Below are 14,102 nucleotides of genomic sequence, written 5' to 3' on the forward strand. Positions count from 1 at the left end.
GGTTAGAGTTAGAGGGAAACCTGATTTCAGAACACTTCATTATGCAGCTTTACCAATCTGCACTTTGACATATTTTCTTTCAGAGTATCACTCTGGTGAAACTTCACAGAGAAAACTGACAATTTTTTTGGTTGCTTGATTTTCAAAAACAAATTGATGGAAGTGAAATTATTTGTACAGAGAGTTCTGGAGAAGTCTGTTCCACAGAGATCTGATGATATAATCTCTGTGTTCTATCCAACCCAAAGAAGTGACCAGACAAGGGTCTTCTCAAGTGAGACAACTGAAAACTACTTTTTTCAGGGTTAGTTTTGAACCCTATCAGTAGCTCTAGGGAAATGCAACCACTGGTGAAGAACAAAGGAAGTTGCAAGAAAAATGTTCGGGGGTAGAAAAACAATCATTCCCTGAGGAGGAAGTACAAAATTGGATTGTCTTAGATTACAAAATCTCATTTTAAGAAATTCTGTCAATTCTTCAAATGGCATAGATGTTTGTTTAACATCTAGGGATGTGACTTGAGAGTAAGTGACCTCAAGACAATTATATATCTCAAATCCTTTTAAAATCTAAGCTTACACTAGAGTCTTAACACACTTTCAAACTCAGCATTTAATAAATTTTGTAACTATACAGTTTATATAATCCTATATATATCAGAGCAATACATTAACACTAGGAGTATTTTGATATCACTGCTCTTGAAACTGTAACTGTTACCTGCCATAGGCTTTCTGTATCTTTGAGTGCTAATGAACTTTTCAATCCTACCACCATGAAAAAAATCTTGACTGTTTATTGGTTAGAATAAGAAAAAAGTTATGGACCTGTAGGTGCTGCCATCCTTCACAAGTTAATGACTCTGAAAGTTATGCAAGCTAATACGGCTTCTGAAAGTGATAAGGCTCCTGAAACCTTTGGAAGACAAGTGAAACTGGTTTTGCCTTACAGCTTCAAAATGTGTAGCTGTTTACCACGTAAAACCTTTAACTCTGTAAAACAAAACTCACCCACTGACTCTGACAAAAAGGGAAATCAATTTCTGTTGAATCTTTTGTCTCTTCCAAAAAAAAGGAAAATCTCTAAGAAAACATGCTTCATATTTCTCTAAGTAGAAAGACAACACTGATTATAAAAACTATTCTATCAAAATCACTGCCTCATCTAGAGAAGTCTCATATTTACTTACTCAAATATTTGACAGAAGTGTGAATAGGGAAAATATGTAGCTTCTTGTGAAAGCTGGTGATAAAGAGGGATCCAAAAGTCTGCAGAGACATTAAATGTCCTTCAAGTTGCACTTAGTACAGAGAACTGCACACTATATACAATGGCAATAATAGGTGTTTAAATATTGCTGCTTGGTCAACTGATGCCTGAGGATTCCTGAATTACTAGGCACATTTTCTGCAAGAAATGAGGGACTCTTGGGAGATACACAAGATTTTGGTGACAACCTGGCATCAAGAAACAATTAGCAGATGAGGAGATTTCCAACACCCTACCTTGTAAGATAGGCAACCAGCATCTATATCAAAACATGCCCATTGAAACTGCTTTTGGCTGCCAGAAGGCAAGATCAGCTCTATCCAAGTCAGTGTTCAAACCCAGACATAATACTTTAATCCTTCTGCCAAACAGTGCTGAAATGGGCACAACCTGTTGCCTTCACCTGAGGGAAATGAGCTTGGAATTGCTCTGCTTCTGAAAAAATTCTTAACAACTTCAGCAGTGCTGTTATTAAGCGTCAGCCATGACTATCGATGTGACACCTCCCTTCAGGCACCCCCAGCAAGGCCAAGGAGGCTCAGGGACATTCCCTTCCCCAGGGCTGTACCAGGCATGGATTTGCAGGTGGGGATGTAGCAGCTGGAGGCCTCAAAGGGCTCTCCCAGCCCTGAGGAATCTGAAGGCCTTGTGATCCTCTCCAACTCTTCAAGGGCAACACTGTCGCAACCTCCTCAGAAGAGAGCTCCCCACTGAACAGCTACAGGGTTTCTGCAGCAGAACAAAGGGAAGACCTGAGATTTTGGGTGGCTGGAGCTGTAGCTGGTGTCTCCACAGTTTGTCCCTGCAGGACCATCAGTGCCAAAGCTTACAGCCGGATCGTGCCCATCCCAGCTTTCACCTTGCTCTTGCTAATCTGCATGGCAACAGAAGCTGCCAAAGGGTCTGTTCTGGCGTGTCACACTGCTGAAATCTTCAGCTTTCCTTCACAGCTGTCAGCTTAATAATTTAAAGGCTTGCCAAGAGCCAAACTTCTAAGTCCTCACTTTAAAAAAAATGTTTCTGTTAACCAAAAGTAAGAGGCATTTGCTCAGACAGCTACTGGGTATAGAGGCAAAGGACACTACTGGATGTAAAAATTTACCATGTTATCTAACATACAGCTCAAGATCTCGTTTCTTTTTCCATAAATCACCCCACTCATGGGCCAAGATTTACCTCACAGCCTGTGCCAGCAGCCAAATTCCTGGGTGCCAGCTGACATTACACGCATCAGGGCAGAGGCTCCTGACCTTGCAAAGACAAAATAATTATCACATGCAACCAAGAGACAAGGAACCAGGAGAAGGAAAAAATGCTTTGTCCTACTCCTTTCTCTCCCCCAGCCACTCTGCACTTGTCTAGGGAGTGGAAGAGGGCACAGGGCTTCCATTCCCACCACAGGCACTGCCAGTGTGCAAAGCCAGGCTTGCCAAGGTGCTGCTCAGACAACTTTAACCCTTACTGCACCAGATCCCTGACAGAGAAGGACAGATAGGCAACAGCCCATGGGAATGAGAGCTATGAGGCAGTGCATGAGGCCAGAGCGAGACAGGCATTGGGAACTCAGCAAGGAATTTAAATCAAGCAGGTCTAATAAGTGTTTGAGTTTAGACACACGTGCTGTTTGGTCTAGTACGAGAGTGCTTTAAATACCTCCATTTGGTTGGATTTGTGTAAGTAACACCATGCCACAGTTTCATTTTACACTTTTACTCCTAAGTTATGTGCTCATCTTGCATGCACTTTCACCCAAATACACACATAATCACCTGTCTGGCTGCATCAATCCCACTGGGGAATCTTGCAGTTGTAAGTATCACTAAAAATAGAGTACAGTATATTGCTTTGAGTGCATGTGTGTGCTGGTTTTCTATCATCTGTTTGCCTGCCCCAAAGGCTGCTGATATAAACTGTCTTTGATCCCGAAAACACTCCACATTTTCATTTTGCATTAACAATTATACACTTATCTTGGACAGGAAAAGGGAAACTTTAAATGCAGGGTTGGCTAAAACTTGTCTGCCAGCCAGTCTTTTATCACTTATTTGTGGTTTTTACTGCCTGGAAAACTGAAGAATACAAATCCTTTGCACAGAGTATCCCAACACAGAAACAGAATGAAGTTAAGAAAAATCTGGGGAGAAGTAGACAATCTTGGGTGCAGTTTCGCAATACAGCTCCATCTGACCCAACAGCTCACTGCTATGCAAATGGAAATTTTGTGTCTTCTCCACCACATCCACTTCTTCCTCCTGGCTCCACATTCCAAACACCTAACTTCTGTGGCTTCTGGAAGTCAGCGGATCAGAAAATTAACCTACCCACCAAATCACCACATTGGATCTGCTTTCAAAAAGTCCAAGAAGTTACCTGAGCAGGCACAAAGAGGAGGTGGGGCTACACTGCTGGGTAGGAGGAAAAGGGCCAGAAGAAGAGTGGATCTCCCTGTTCAGCAGTAGACAGGCATTATGCACATTGACCTGTTCATGAACTCCCAGACCAAGTAGATCTAAGCCATTATAGATTCTTACAGAAGGAATGTCCATAGGTAACTTCACAGGATGGGCAATAATTATTTTGTATCTGCAGATCACCTTGCCCAAAAAGACCACTGTGTTTCAAAACCGTAATAAATAAAATGACAAATCTAATTCTTGATAGCAGCATTGATAAGCTGATTCTAGGAGCCTGATTTCATAACATTTCCTCAGTTTCTCCTTAGGGAAAGATTGCAAAGCTTTTGCTTCTACAGTTAACTATGAGGCATTCATTAAGAAGAAAGAACATTAAGAAAGATTAACATGATCCTTATAGAAAATTTGTATTAGCCTGAAATCTTCAACTTCCAGTAACATAAATTAGGAACACCAGGATTCTTATCTGACACTTGGAGGCTCAACTCTGCACCAAATCCACCATGCAGGACCCTTGCCAGTGCACTCTATTACCCTAAGTGTCACTTCAGGTTACTTTGAAGCAGAATCTCAAGCTTGGAGGAGGCACTGGTGTGTACTGGAGCCAGATTACCAATAACATTACTTGCCAAACAGGAGTATCACTGGTGTGCATCATAAAGAGGCACTTCTTATTTTGTGGATTCAAAGAGTAACAGTGTCTGTACTAGCAGCAATGATGGCATCTGTCAAAGCAGGGAACATTTCTATCACCTTTCAGTGTTTCTGGCCTCTGAGAAAAGAAGTTTTTAAAAATTCAAGAAAAACTACTGGGAAAATATTTTTGCCATCCCCTTCTAGTTACTTATATAACACATTATAATGGGAATTTTCTTCCTGAATCACAAGATCATCCATCACGAAACCGAAATTATTAAAATTACTTTTTCTCCTCTGTACTGTATAGGTACAGTCAGCACATATAGCATGCATCACAGAAATTAAAAATTAACTGAGTCAGGCATTTTTGTTCAAGGCTCCTGTGCTGCTCACAACTCCAGTAACAGGCACTGTTAATTGCTGCTGGCACTGACAGTAGGGATCCCCTTCCATCTGCTGGGACCAGCTGATGCAAAATAAAAACAATCCCTTGGAGTGAGGCGCAGCTCTGCGGGGTCAGCGCCCGGAGCCGCTGCCAGCGCCGGCCGGGCTGTGCGGGAGCGCTGCCCTGCGCCCGCCTTGGCTCCCCACGGGCTGCTGAGACACTTTATCTCTTACGGTTTCTTTGGGGTTTTTAATCTTTAAAGACGCCACTCTCCCGCAGCGTTTGATGCCTCTAGTGACGCAGCAGCCTCTCCCCAGCCGCCGCCGGTTCCAGGCAGGGGAGCAGCGGTGCCCGCGGCAGGAGCCCCCCGTGCGCGGCTTCACCTCCCCGGCTCGCAGCGCCGGCTGCGGCCCCTCGTCCTGAAAGCGGGGTCGGAGCCCGGGGCCGCGATGGAAGTAGGGCAGGTGCTCCGGTGCAAAGAAAGCCCGCGGGGACAGACCCTCGCCCTCCGCCCCCCAAACCTCCGCCTCTCCCCGCCAGCGCCGTCAGCGGGGCTCTGCTGACCCCGAGTACGCGTCCCCGGCAAAGCGGGAAGAAGACACCGCTTACCGGAGCTGCTCGCCGGTGAGCAGGACCTCGGCCATGTGCTCCAGCTCCGCCGCTTTCTGCTGCATGCTGCTCATGCCCTCCTCCATCGTCGCCGGCCTGCGGGCACAGCAGCGCCGGGTGAGGGGGGACCGGGGACTCGCCGCCCCTCGGCCGCGCTGCCCCCGCCGGCAGCTCCGCCGCGCCTCCCGCCCGGCCCCGGAGCTCTTCGCAGCGCTGGCGGGCAGCGACAGCCACCTCCAGCCGCTCCAGCTCACCTGAGCGCCTCAGGTCACTTTTCCCCTCGGCAGGCTCGGATCCCTCCCGCCGCTTCCCGTGTTATTGTGTCACTGGCAGGCGGAGAAACACATGGCTGCAGCCGCCGCGCCGCAGCCGGGCTCGCCGAGGCAGCAGCGGCCCCCCCCGGCTGTCACACGGCAGGGTCGGCGCTGCCCCCGCGGGAAGGGCCCGGCTCCCCGCCGGGGACTGCGAGCCAGGCGGCTGCTGCCGCTGCCCTCCCCGGCAGCCCCGGCCCGGGAGGCAGAAAGCGGCCGCGGGAGGAGGAGCGCAGCGCTCCCCGCCCGTGGCTGCTTCCCCCCGGTGCAAAGTCCCGCGTCCTCCCTTGGGCGCGGGGCTGCGGGAGGACGGGCGGCTCGGAGGAGCAGTGAGCTCGGGAGAAGCCGATCCCACCACACGGGCGGAGATGCGAGTGCTGCCCGCTCAGGTAGTGCGGGCTGCGCCTTGGCAGCGATCAAAGGAGATGCAGCGCGGGGCAGGTAATAGAAAGGGAATTGGTGGTCTGGGGTCTCACCCTCAAAAACTGTTACTGCCCTCCTGCTGTCCACATTTCCGCTTATTTGCCACCCAGGGGTTATTTTCAAACCCTGGTCCCCTGCTCACGTCAACTCTTTGTCTCCAGGCGACGGAGGATGCAGAATTCTTGAGGGCAGAGAAACATTTTGTCTTGGCAACGGGAAATAAATTACAAGGTCACAAACACTGTCAACATTTTTAATGGGGGAAAAAAAAATCATCCTTTTCTTTAAAAAAGTCCAGGAGGAGGCATCTTCTGCAGTGGTCCAATCATTGTTTTCATTTGCAAATACATGCAATACCTTGATTGCCTACTTAATGCCTTTATATCAGTCTGCACATACTCTGTGTGCATGGAAATTGTCTGCTAAAGTACTTGCAATACTGTCATCGATTCAGAACCAAAATGATAGAAGTGCAAGAAAAACTAAGAAGGAATCAAGTGAACCTACTAGTAATGAGAGTGCAGACAACGGGAAGAAGGTGTTGTTCACATTGCCCATAGTAGATTTGTGGCATTTATTACCAAAGATGACTCTGGATGTAAAAGAATGGACTTGGAACTAAGCAGGAAAATACTTGGAAAAAAAATGTACATAGGCTTATTAAGCAGAAAGCAGCCACATTCAGCTCAGGAAATTCTCTGTTCTAAAAATAATAGTCTCACAAGGCAAGCACTTGTGTGACATTTCACATGTGCTTTCCTTGCTGTTCCCTATGCACCTGTTTATAGCCATTGAGATGAACACAGGACTAGATGAATCTTTGGTTCAATCCAGGAGAGTCCTTTTAATGAGCACCTTTGTGGGTCTCAAATAGCACAAGAGGTTCATGGATGGCAAAGGGAGAAAAACACAATCTGCCTTCATTTCATTTGGGCCAGAGACAGGGATACCTTAGGACTATAAGCACTACATCTTGAGATTACTTTCTGTAAATTGGGAAGACATGCATTTAATCTGAATGCTTGCAAACAGCCTCTAATTCCACTCATACTGCAAACATACAAAGTACAGATTCACAGAGCTGGAAACAAAAAGGGAATTGAAACTATCATCTCATCTGACCCTATCTTTAAGACAAAGAATGTACACAGCAATTTTTATCAAGCACTTTATCACATGACTGAAGGAAAGACAGTTTCAAGAGAATGTATATTGCAGACCATTTCTGGGTAAATCCTTGGCTTTATCACCTGGGTTTGGCTGATTTCATTGCTGCTAAAAGGAGATACACTGTTCTTCCAGGCTCTGGCAGCACAATCTGCAATGTGTCTTATGTTAGTTTTCCCACTTTTAGGACCTCTGCTTGTTGCAATTCAATTCACTAAACAGGCAGAAGAGTAAGAGAAAGGGGATAACTCTTCTGACCTAGGGAGCAGAGCTGTGCAGATGGTTGCAGGGTGCAATGATTGCCAGAGCTGACACCAAGATAGGGTGGGCCTTGGCAGCTTCAAAAGGAACAAAAGAGGAGGAGGAGGGAGAAGAAGCTGTCTTTATGCAGTGACAAGGTATCGTGGCAGGGTGCTTGTGGAACTGCAGCCTGAAATCCATATCTTTCCCTGCACAGTTTTGCAACTTGCAAAATGCAGGCCAACACAAATTCCTGTACTGGATTATTTAATGATTATAGAATTTCTTGTTGGCCTTTGCACACTGATATCCCATTTGTAATTTGTTCCACATGTTCACACTGAAATTTCTCACAGTTATCCTGACAGGAGGGAATTGGCTATCAGTCACTCCAAGCCTGCTGTCACCCAAAAAAGGGTAATGACATAAACTTGAAAGGTCACCTTGCAGCCAAAAGCCGGTAAAAAGCTACACAAAATAACCTGATGGGATGTTTGCAACTTGTTTTTAATCTACAGACTGCTATAGAACATAAGGTCTAACAAAAAATTAGGCTGTGTTGATCCTTCCTCCCAAGGGAGAGGTCACAAAGACTAAAACGCTCCTCTAGGAGGTGGGACAGCATGTGCAGAGTCTGAAATCCTGATGAGAGAGAGAGAGAGAGAGAGAGGCAACCTCCAGTAAGTAGATTGATTTCCTTTTTCAGATATAGGATCAACTTTAGAAGTTGTTGCCTATTTTAGATATGAATACCTGAGTTTTACTTTAGCGTGGCTGAAATTAAATGAGATGGAGGTAGCTAGCCAGCAGTAAGGCATTCCTCAGCCAAAAGCATGACAGATCTTTGAGCTGGAGCCCTGGGACACTTCAAAACTCATCCTCTGTGACATCAAGAGAGTAACAAAAGCTGCACAGGTCTGCCAGAGGGTTGGTATCACAGGTGTGAGGGGTACTTCCAGTGACTTCTGATTACACGGGCAGCTCTGGCGTGCAGTGAGGTGTAAGGCTGTACACTTGAACCACCAAGGTCACAACACTCTGTGGAACCTCATGCATGAATAGGCACATTGTATTGGAGTACTGGGTTTAGACAACATGTTAGTAAGTTGTATAAACTTTCTTATCTCATTTAGTAAATGCCCAAGTGGTGAAACACTAGATGTTTACATAATGAAATATGAATATTGCTTTCACTGCTTTGAAGACTGTTGTATCTGTGGCCTACATTTTGACTCAATAAATTAATCTGATATTTGGTAAATTAATTCTTTAGTCTCACTAGTCAAGTTTCTGCAAGTTTATTTTAACACAAGACATCCTTATGAAAGAATCACAAGTATTCATGTCTATACTTCTCATTTCTCCTATAGCCTTGTTCTTGAGTCCCATATAGAGTTTGGCTTTCCCTTGCTGGCATGACTAGAGCTTTTAAAACAGGAAAATTACATGGATGCAAAAGATGGTGAAGCACTTCAGAAACAAAAGGCATTAGCAGGTAAGCTGTTGGATGATTGTGGGGTTTTTTTCCTCTAACATCTTTTGTATAAGAGACAGTATTATGTAAACATCAAATTTAAAAATACTTGCTCAGAAAGGCAAGTACAAAATGGGTTTTGGCTTTTAAGTTGACCTTTTATCTAAGTAGCTCTTGCAACACTCATGGAAAATTAGTGTGAAGGTTTTTTCCTATGTGTACTAGCAAAGAGAGCTCACTTGTCTTTGTGTTTCAACTGGTTGACTTCCTTAGCACTAGATGCCTGGGAAGGGGCACCATAGGAACTACCAGGTATTGTCCAATCTCCCCTCCTCTTTTCAGGCTATGTACAATAGTGTTTCCCATACATGGAAGTGCACAGATTACATTCATTGCTGCTCTAAGTTTGGACCATTTGTCTGCTAGGAACTGCTGGTAAGAATCAGTGCTTGTGGGAGTCAAAGAATGCATCTGGCCAAGCTAATTTTAGTCTTGTGATATATCACAGGAAAAGTTAGTACATTTAAAACAAACAAACAAAAACTGCCACAAAAACCAAACCAACCAACAAACAAAAAACCCAAGGATATGGTGTAAACTTCTCTTTTTCTATTATTGCATCCAAGTTCCTGCAAAAGCCTCCATGGTGAGATAACAGGAGGAATTTTTCACAGTCTGTCCAAATTTTCAGCACTAGAGTCAGAATCTATCTGTTTATATTCTTATATTTCATGTGTTGCTGACCTGGTAGTTATAATAGTGAGTTGAAGTGCAGAGAAAAAGGCATTATGATGCTGAGATATACAGAGACAATATGAAAGGGGTTTTCTAAGCCTGTCCCTACACAGCTTTTCCATTTTGCATTACATATTCAAACACTCACTAGGCCAGACAGAGATAGTGAGATTTCTGTACAGACTGACAGCTAAGGCATGACCAAGAGATAGGTAACTGCTTTAGTGATTGCTTTTGCGAGCAGCTAAATATTTTATAGAAACAAGCAGCTTCAATAAGAAAAAAGATCAGAAATACTCATCAGACCAGTAACCCAAATAATTCCAGTTGACAGCATGCTCTGTTAAACCAGCATTTTATAATTCCCAATGTATTTTGCTCCCTACTTTATTATACCTGGAATATTTTCTAATTCCTCTTATTTCATATTTGTTTTCCAATTATTTCAAATTTTGAGCATCACAAAAATATTTACTAGTCAAAACACACTTGTAAACCTGTTGGAAACCTCAGGTTTATCTTGGAAGAAGTTCATATGTATTTCCAGTAGTTCTTTTTGTTTGTTTGTTTTCTCTTTATTTTTTTCTGCATTTTAACCAACAGCAATTATGAAATTGCACAACTAGAGTTTTGTCTGTATATATTTAGTCCAGGTCATGGTCCTAGACTCGTGTAGTATCCAGCCTAATGCATGGACTGGGACGTGTGAGTAAGAGCTGAAAAGGGACGGCTTTCTAAACTTCACACTTCTCAAAGTGAGAAGACAACACCTTCTAGCTCTGTGGTAAAAGCCAGCTTCTTAAGCCATCCCCCACCCACACCCGTGTTAATGCACTCCGATGTCTGGCTGCAAGATTTAAAATGTTTGCTTAAAGCACTGTGGCTTGAACTGGCAGTTTGACACTGAGTTGTGACCAGCCCTGAACACTCAGGCATGGGTTGGTTTTCTTGGTCTCTAGGAGACAACACCTAAGAGTAGAGATTCAGTCTAAGTATCCTTCGCTATCTATTTGTGCTTCTCAGAGCAAGTTTCTGTGGACTCTTTCTGCTTCCACACTGCCCACGACGGAGCACACTGTGCCTTAGGGCACCTGGCTCTTTGTTTCCTAGGGTGAGCATCGCAGCCAGGGCTGGGGGTAGGTGGTGGCTGCAAGCGTGTCCATCTCCGGGGATATGTGCTTCTGGTGGCAGCAACAGGGGCCAACAGTGTGACAGAGTCCGAACAGCTGCGTCTGAATCACAGACCTCCTCACAGGCTGGTGAGGCTTCAGCACTCCCTCTGTCCTTCAGCACATCCCACCCTGCAATTCATTCGGGAGGCTGTGGGGCACACGGACACATCCCGTGGAACACCCGCCAGCGAAGCGGCTCCTCTGGCTCCCAGACCTCGCTGGGCACAGGCACAGCACACTGAGGATGTGCCACCGCTGCTGCGGACATGGGCAGCACTCAAAAGCCGATGGCACCGCTCAGCTCCGCCGGGAGAATCGCCACAGCAGCGACGCCGGCTCGCCTGACTCGTGTCCATGCCCGCATCAAGACCCGCTGCCACTGTTCAATCACTCCGCCACCCTGTGGCCCTTTCAAGAATTTAAGTATGAAAATGCTGATTAGAAAATGGTAGTGAATGGATGCTCCACAAAAGAAAAAAGACTCTTAAAGTAAGCTAATTTTATAAAGGAATAATCTTTAGGCAATACAGTCTTTGCACACAATTAAAAACACAAATATGTTTGACTCCATCGTTATTTTCCCTCCCCACTGAACACCAAAAATAAATGCCCAATCTAGTAAAAATGAAAAAGTCGGTAAAACACTGGATAATTTGCTATTCTCTTTCAGGAAGGCACTTTGCAAGCATTTTTCTGGGACTTCTTGGATTCTCAAAGTATTTCTGGATGTCCTGGACTGCTGAAGCAATGAGATTAACTCAGTAGAATATAATCCTAAAATAAATAAGAATCTACATTGTGCTGAGGTATAGCAAAACAATCAGCTGTGGCCAGTCCCTCTGTTGAACTAAAGAAAAGGTATCTTCAGTGCTATTGAGAACCAGAATTCTTTACGGAGAAAGAGTTCTTCTGCAGCTCTGCATCAGGGTAACTGGATGCCAAAAAACTGTTGGAAGAAGGCACCAAAGACAGAAGTGGGATGAAACAGAACAATATCAAGATTCTCTCATAAGACCAAATTCAGGTTTCTTGAAATAGATAACCCAGTAAACAATATTACCAAGGGCTGAACCGTAGTGGAAACACTGTTCTGCTCTCAACAGCTCAGCAGAAAAAAAGCATGTAAAAATCAGTCAGTAGTTGTTGAGTCTAAGACAAAATTTCACCAAGGTGCACCCCCACAGGGAAGAGGGGTGAAATGAGGATAAAAAGGTCCAGGAAGCACCAGCAAATAAAAGAAGATTGGTGAGTAAAGCATCCCACTAAGAACACAAGTAAGACTTGAGCTGGAGAAAACAGAAGGAAAGAAGCTGGAACAGCAGGAATAAAGCCATGGTGAGGAAGTCCCTCAGAGTTTTCTCCCTGTATTACTAATTATTATTAATTGCTGGCTTCACAGCAACTGTCAGAGAGACAAGACCTTCCCTCCCTATCTGCACTGACTTCTCTCTCTGGAGAGGAACCCTCCAAATTGCCACTCTTAAAGATGTCAATATAGGACTCACCCAGAAGCATCTCAGAAGACCAACCTACTGAACATCCCCACCGTGGAACAGGATCAGCTAAACCTGTATTTTTTCTATAACACAATTTGGCAGATCCCAGTGTGCACTCCCCCAGGAATGGAACCTGCATAGAATTTTTAATTAAAGCTTTTTGAAGTTTTTTAATTGCCTTTGATGTTTCTCTCACTCAAATCACTAAATTTTTGAGGAAAACTCATTTAGCTCTCTGAAGACAGGCTTAAAGGCCAGTATTTTGCCTCATGGCTCACACAGGATCTCTTTCTTGAAGCTGTTCATGATAAGAGCAGCCTCATCATCCACTTAGCAAGCAATTTCCCAGGGAAAGGCAATTCTGTTAGATAAGGTCTGTGTCAAAACTGATGACCCAATCTCCAACACTTACACAGGAGAAGGTGAGAGGACAAGAATCTCTCCTAAGTGTACAGGCAGTGAACTTTTCTGAGTTAACAGTGATTGGGGATCTGAGAGGCCAAAACATCCAGTGAATGGAAAATTACTTGTGTTATCCTGGTTATAGCCTACCACATTATGTCAAATTGTTCAACATCTCAAGACACTGACAGCCCTTTTGATATACTCACTACTATTCATTACTCACAGAGCTGTAAGAAAAAAAACATTGAGCAACTCATTTAAACAGGGATTACAATGGAAAAATGTTTGTTGTCATGACAAACTCCTGAATTCAGCAGCAGGAGGAAAAAATAAAGATGGTTAGTATCTTCACAGAAAAATATCAAAAATATACTAGACATGGGATGCTTTAGGCATAGGCTCTAGTACCTGATGAGGAGGGTAGATGGAAATCTTCAGAACAAAAGGTTTCCTGCAGAGATGTTGATAGAGTTTTTCCATTTTCATGTTAGGTTGATGGTTTGGCGCTTAAGGGCTCCTAGGTATATTGGGGAGCAGGATGGGAAGGGTATAGTCTGCTCATCTAACATTTCAGCATTGGGAGGAAAGCAGAGAATGACAAAATCGAGTGAACTGATAATTCTTGGATGGTTACAGCCCGAGATTGCATTATTCATCATGACTGACAGTGAAATCAGAAGGCCCTAAAAGCAGAAAAATGAGAAACATCTAGAATGTAAAGAATCATGTATTTGTTCTGAAGCTCATTCCGGCATTAGGTTTGTTGAGGAGAATTTTTATGATATGTTCATTTGTATTGCATTTTATTCTTTCCCATCTAAGGCTTCTGCTCCCTTTGTTGAGCTTTTCCTACATTGGCTTCTTCTCATTTAAGTTTTCATCCTGCCAGTTTTCACTGTCATTTTCCTGTGCCACTCTATTCCTTCACTGTAGTCTCTTTACTTGATGCATTTTCCTGTGTGGGTTTTTAAAAATATTTTGTATAAAATGACTACGGTTTTCACATTAATTTGATTAATCTATTTATTTATTTTAGATTCATACAGAAAGTATAAGTATGCAGTTTGCCAGGATATATTTGTAGTATATAGACCCAAAAATGCCTTAAAGTTAATAATAAACTAAAAACCACCCACTCTCTGACGTTACTACTATGCAGATAGCATCTAGTCAAGAAGTCAGATGATGGGATAACTTGCCAGATGACACATACTGGTATTTAGGCTGTCAGTATTAATAAGGTCTGCAGACTGAGCCTTGAAATTAGCCATAAAATTCTCTACACAGTATTTAAAAGCTACACTTATTTGCATTTATCTCATGTAACTCCTAGATATTAATGATAACACCGTTTTAAATATCT

At 43.8% G+C, this 14,102-nt stretch overlaps 1 protein-coding gene across 2 annotated transcripts in view; it reads right to left on the reverse strand.

Moving 5' to 3' along the window:
• Positions 1–6,122, reverse strand: part of DEPTOR (DEP domain containing MTOR interacting protein) — a 77,557-nt gene extending 71,435 nt beyond the window's left edge. Inside the window, exons 1-2 of one of the 2 annotated variants that reach the window (XM_063420117.1) lie at positions 6,104–6,122; positions 5,317–5,412 (exon numbers count right to left, since the gene is read on the reverse strand). In XM_063420117.1, the coding sequence (XP_063276187.1) occupies positions 5,317–5,402 (86 nt within the window). In that variant the 5' untranslated portion in view covers positions 5,403–5,412; positions 6,104–6,122. Of the gene's footprint in view, positions 1–5,316; positions 5,413–5,570; positions 5,712–6,103 lie in introns of those variants that run through there. The other variant, XM_063420042.1, reaches the window with a different exon arrangement.
• Between the last annotated feature and the right edge of the window lie 7,980 nt (positions 6,123–14,102).

Source organism: Prinia subflava, chromosome 1 (assembly GCF_021018805.1).
Source record: "Prinia subflava isolate CZ2003 ecotype Zambia chromosome 1, Cam_Psub_1.2, whole genome shotgun sequence".
In the NCBI taxonomy this organism is placed as follows: domain Eukaryota; kingdom Metazoa; phylum Chordata; class Aves; order Passeriformes; family Cisticolidae; genus Prinia; species Prinia subflava.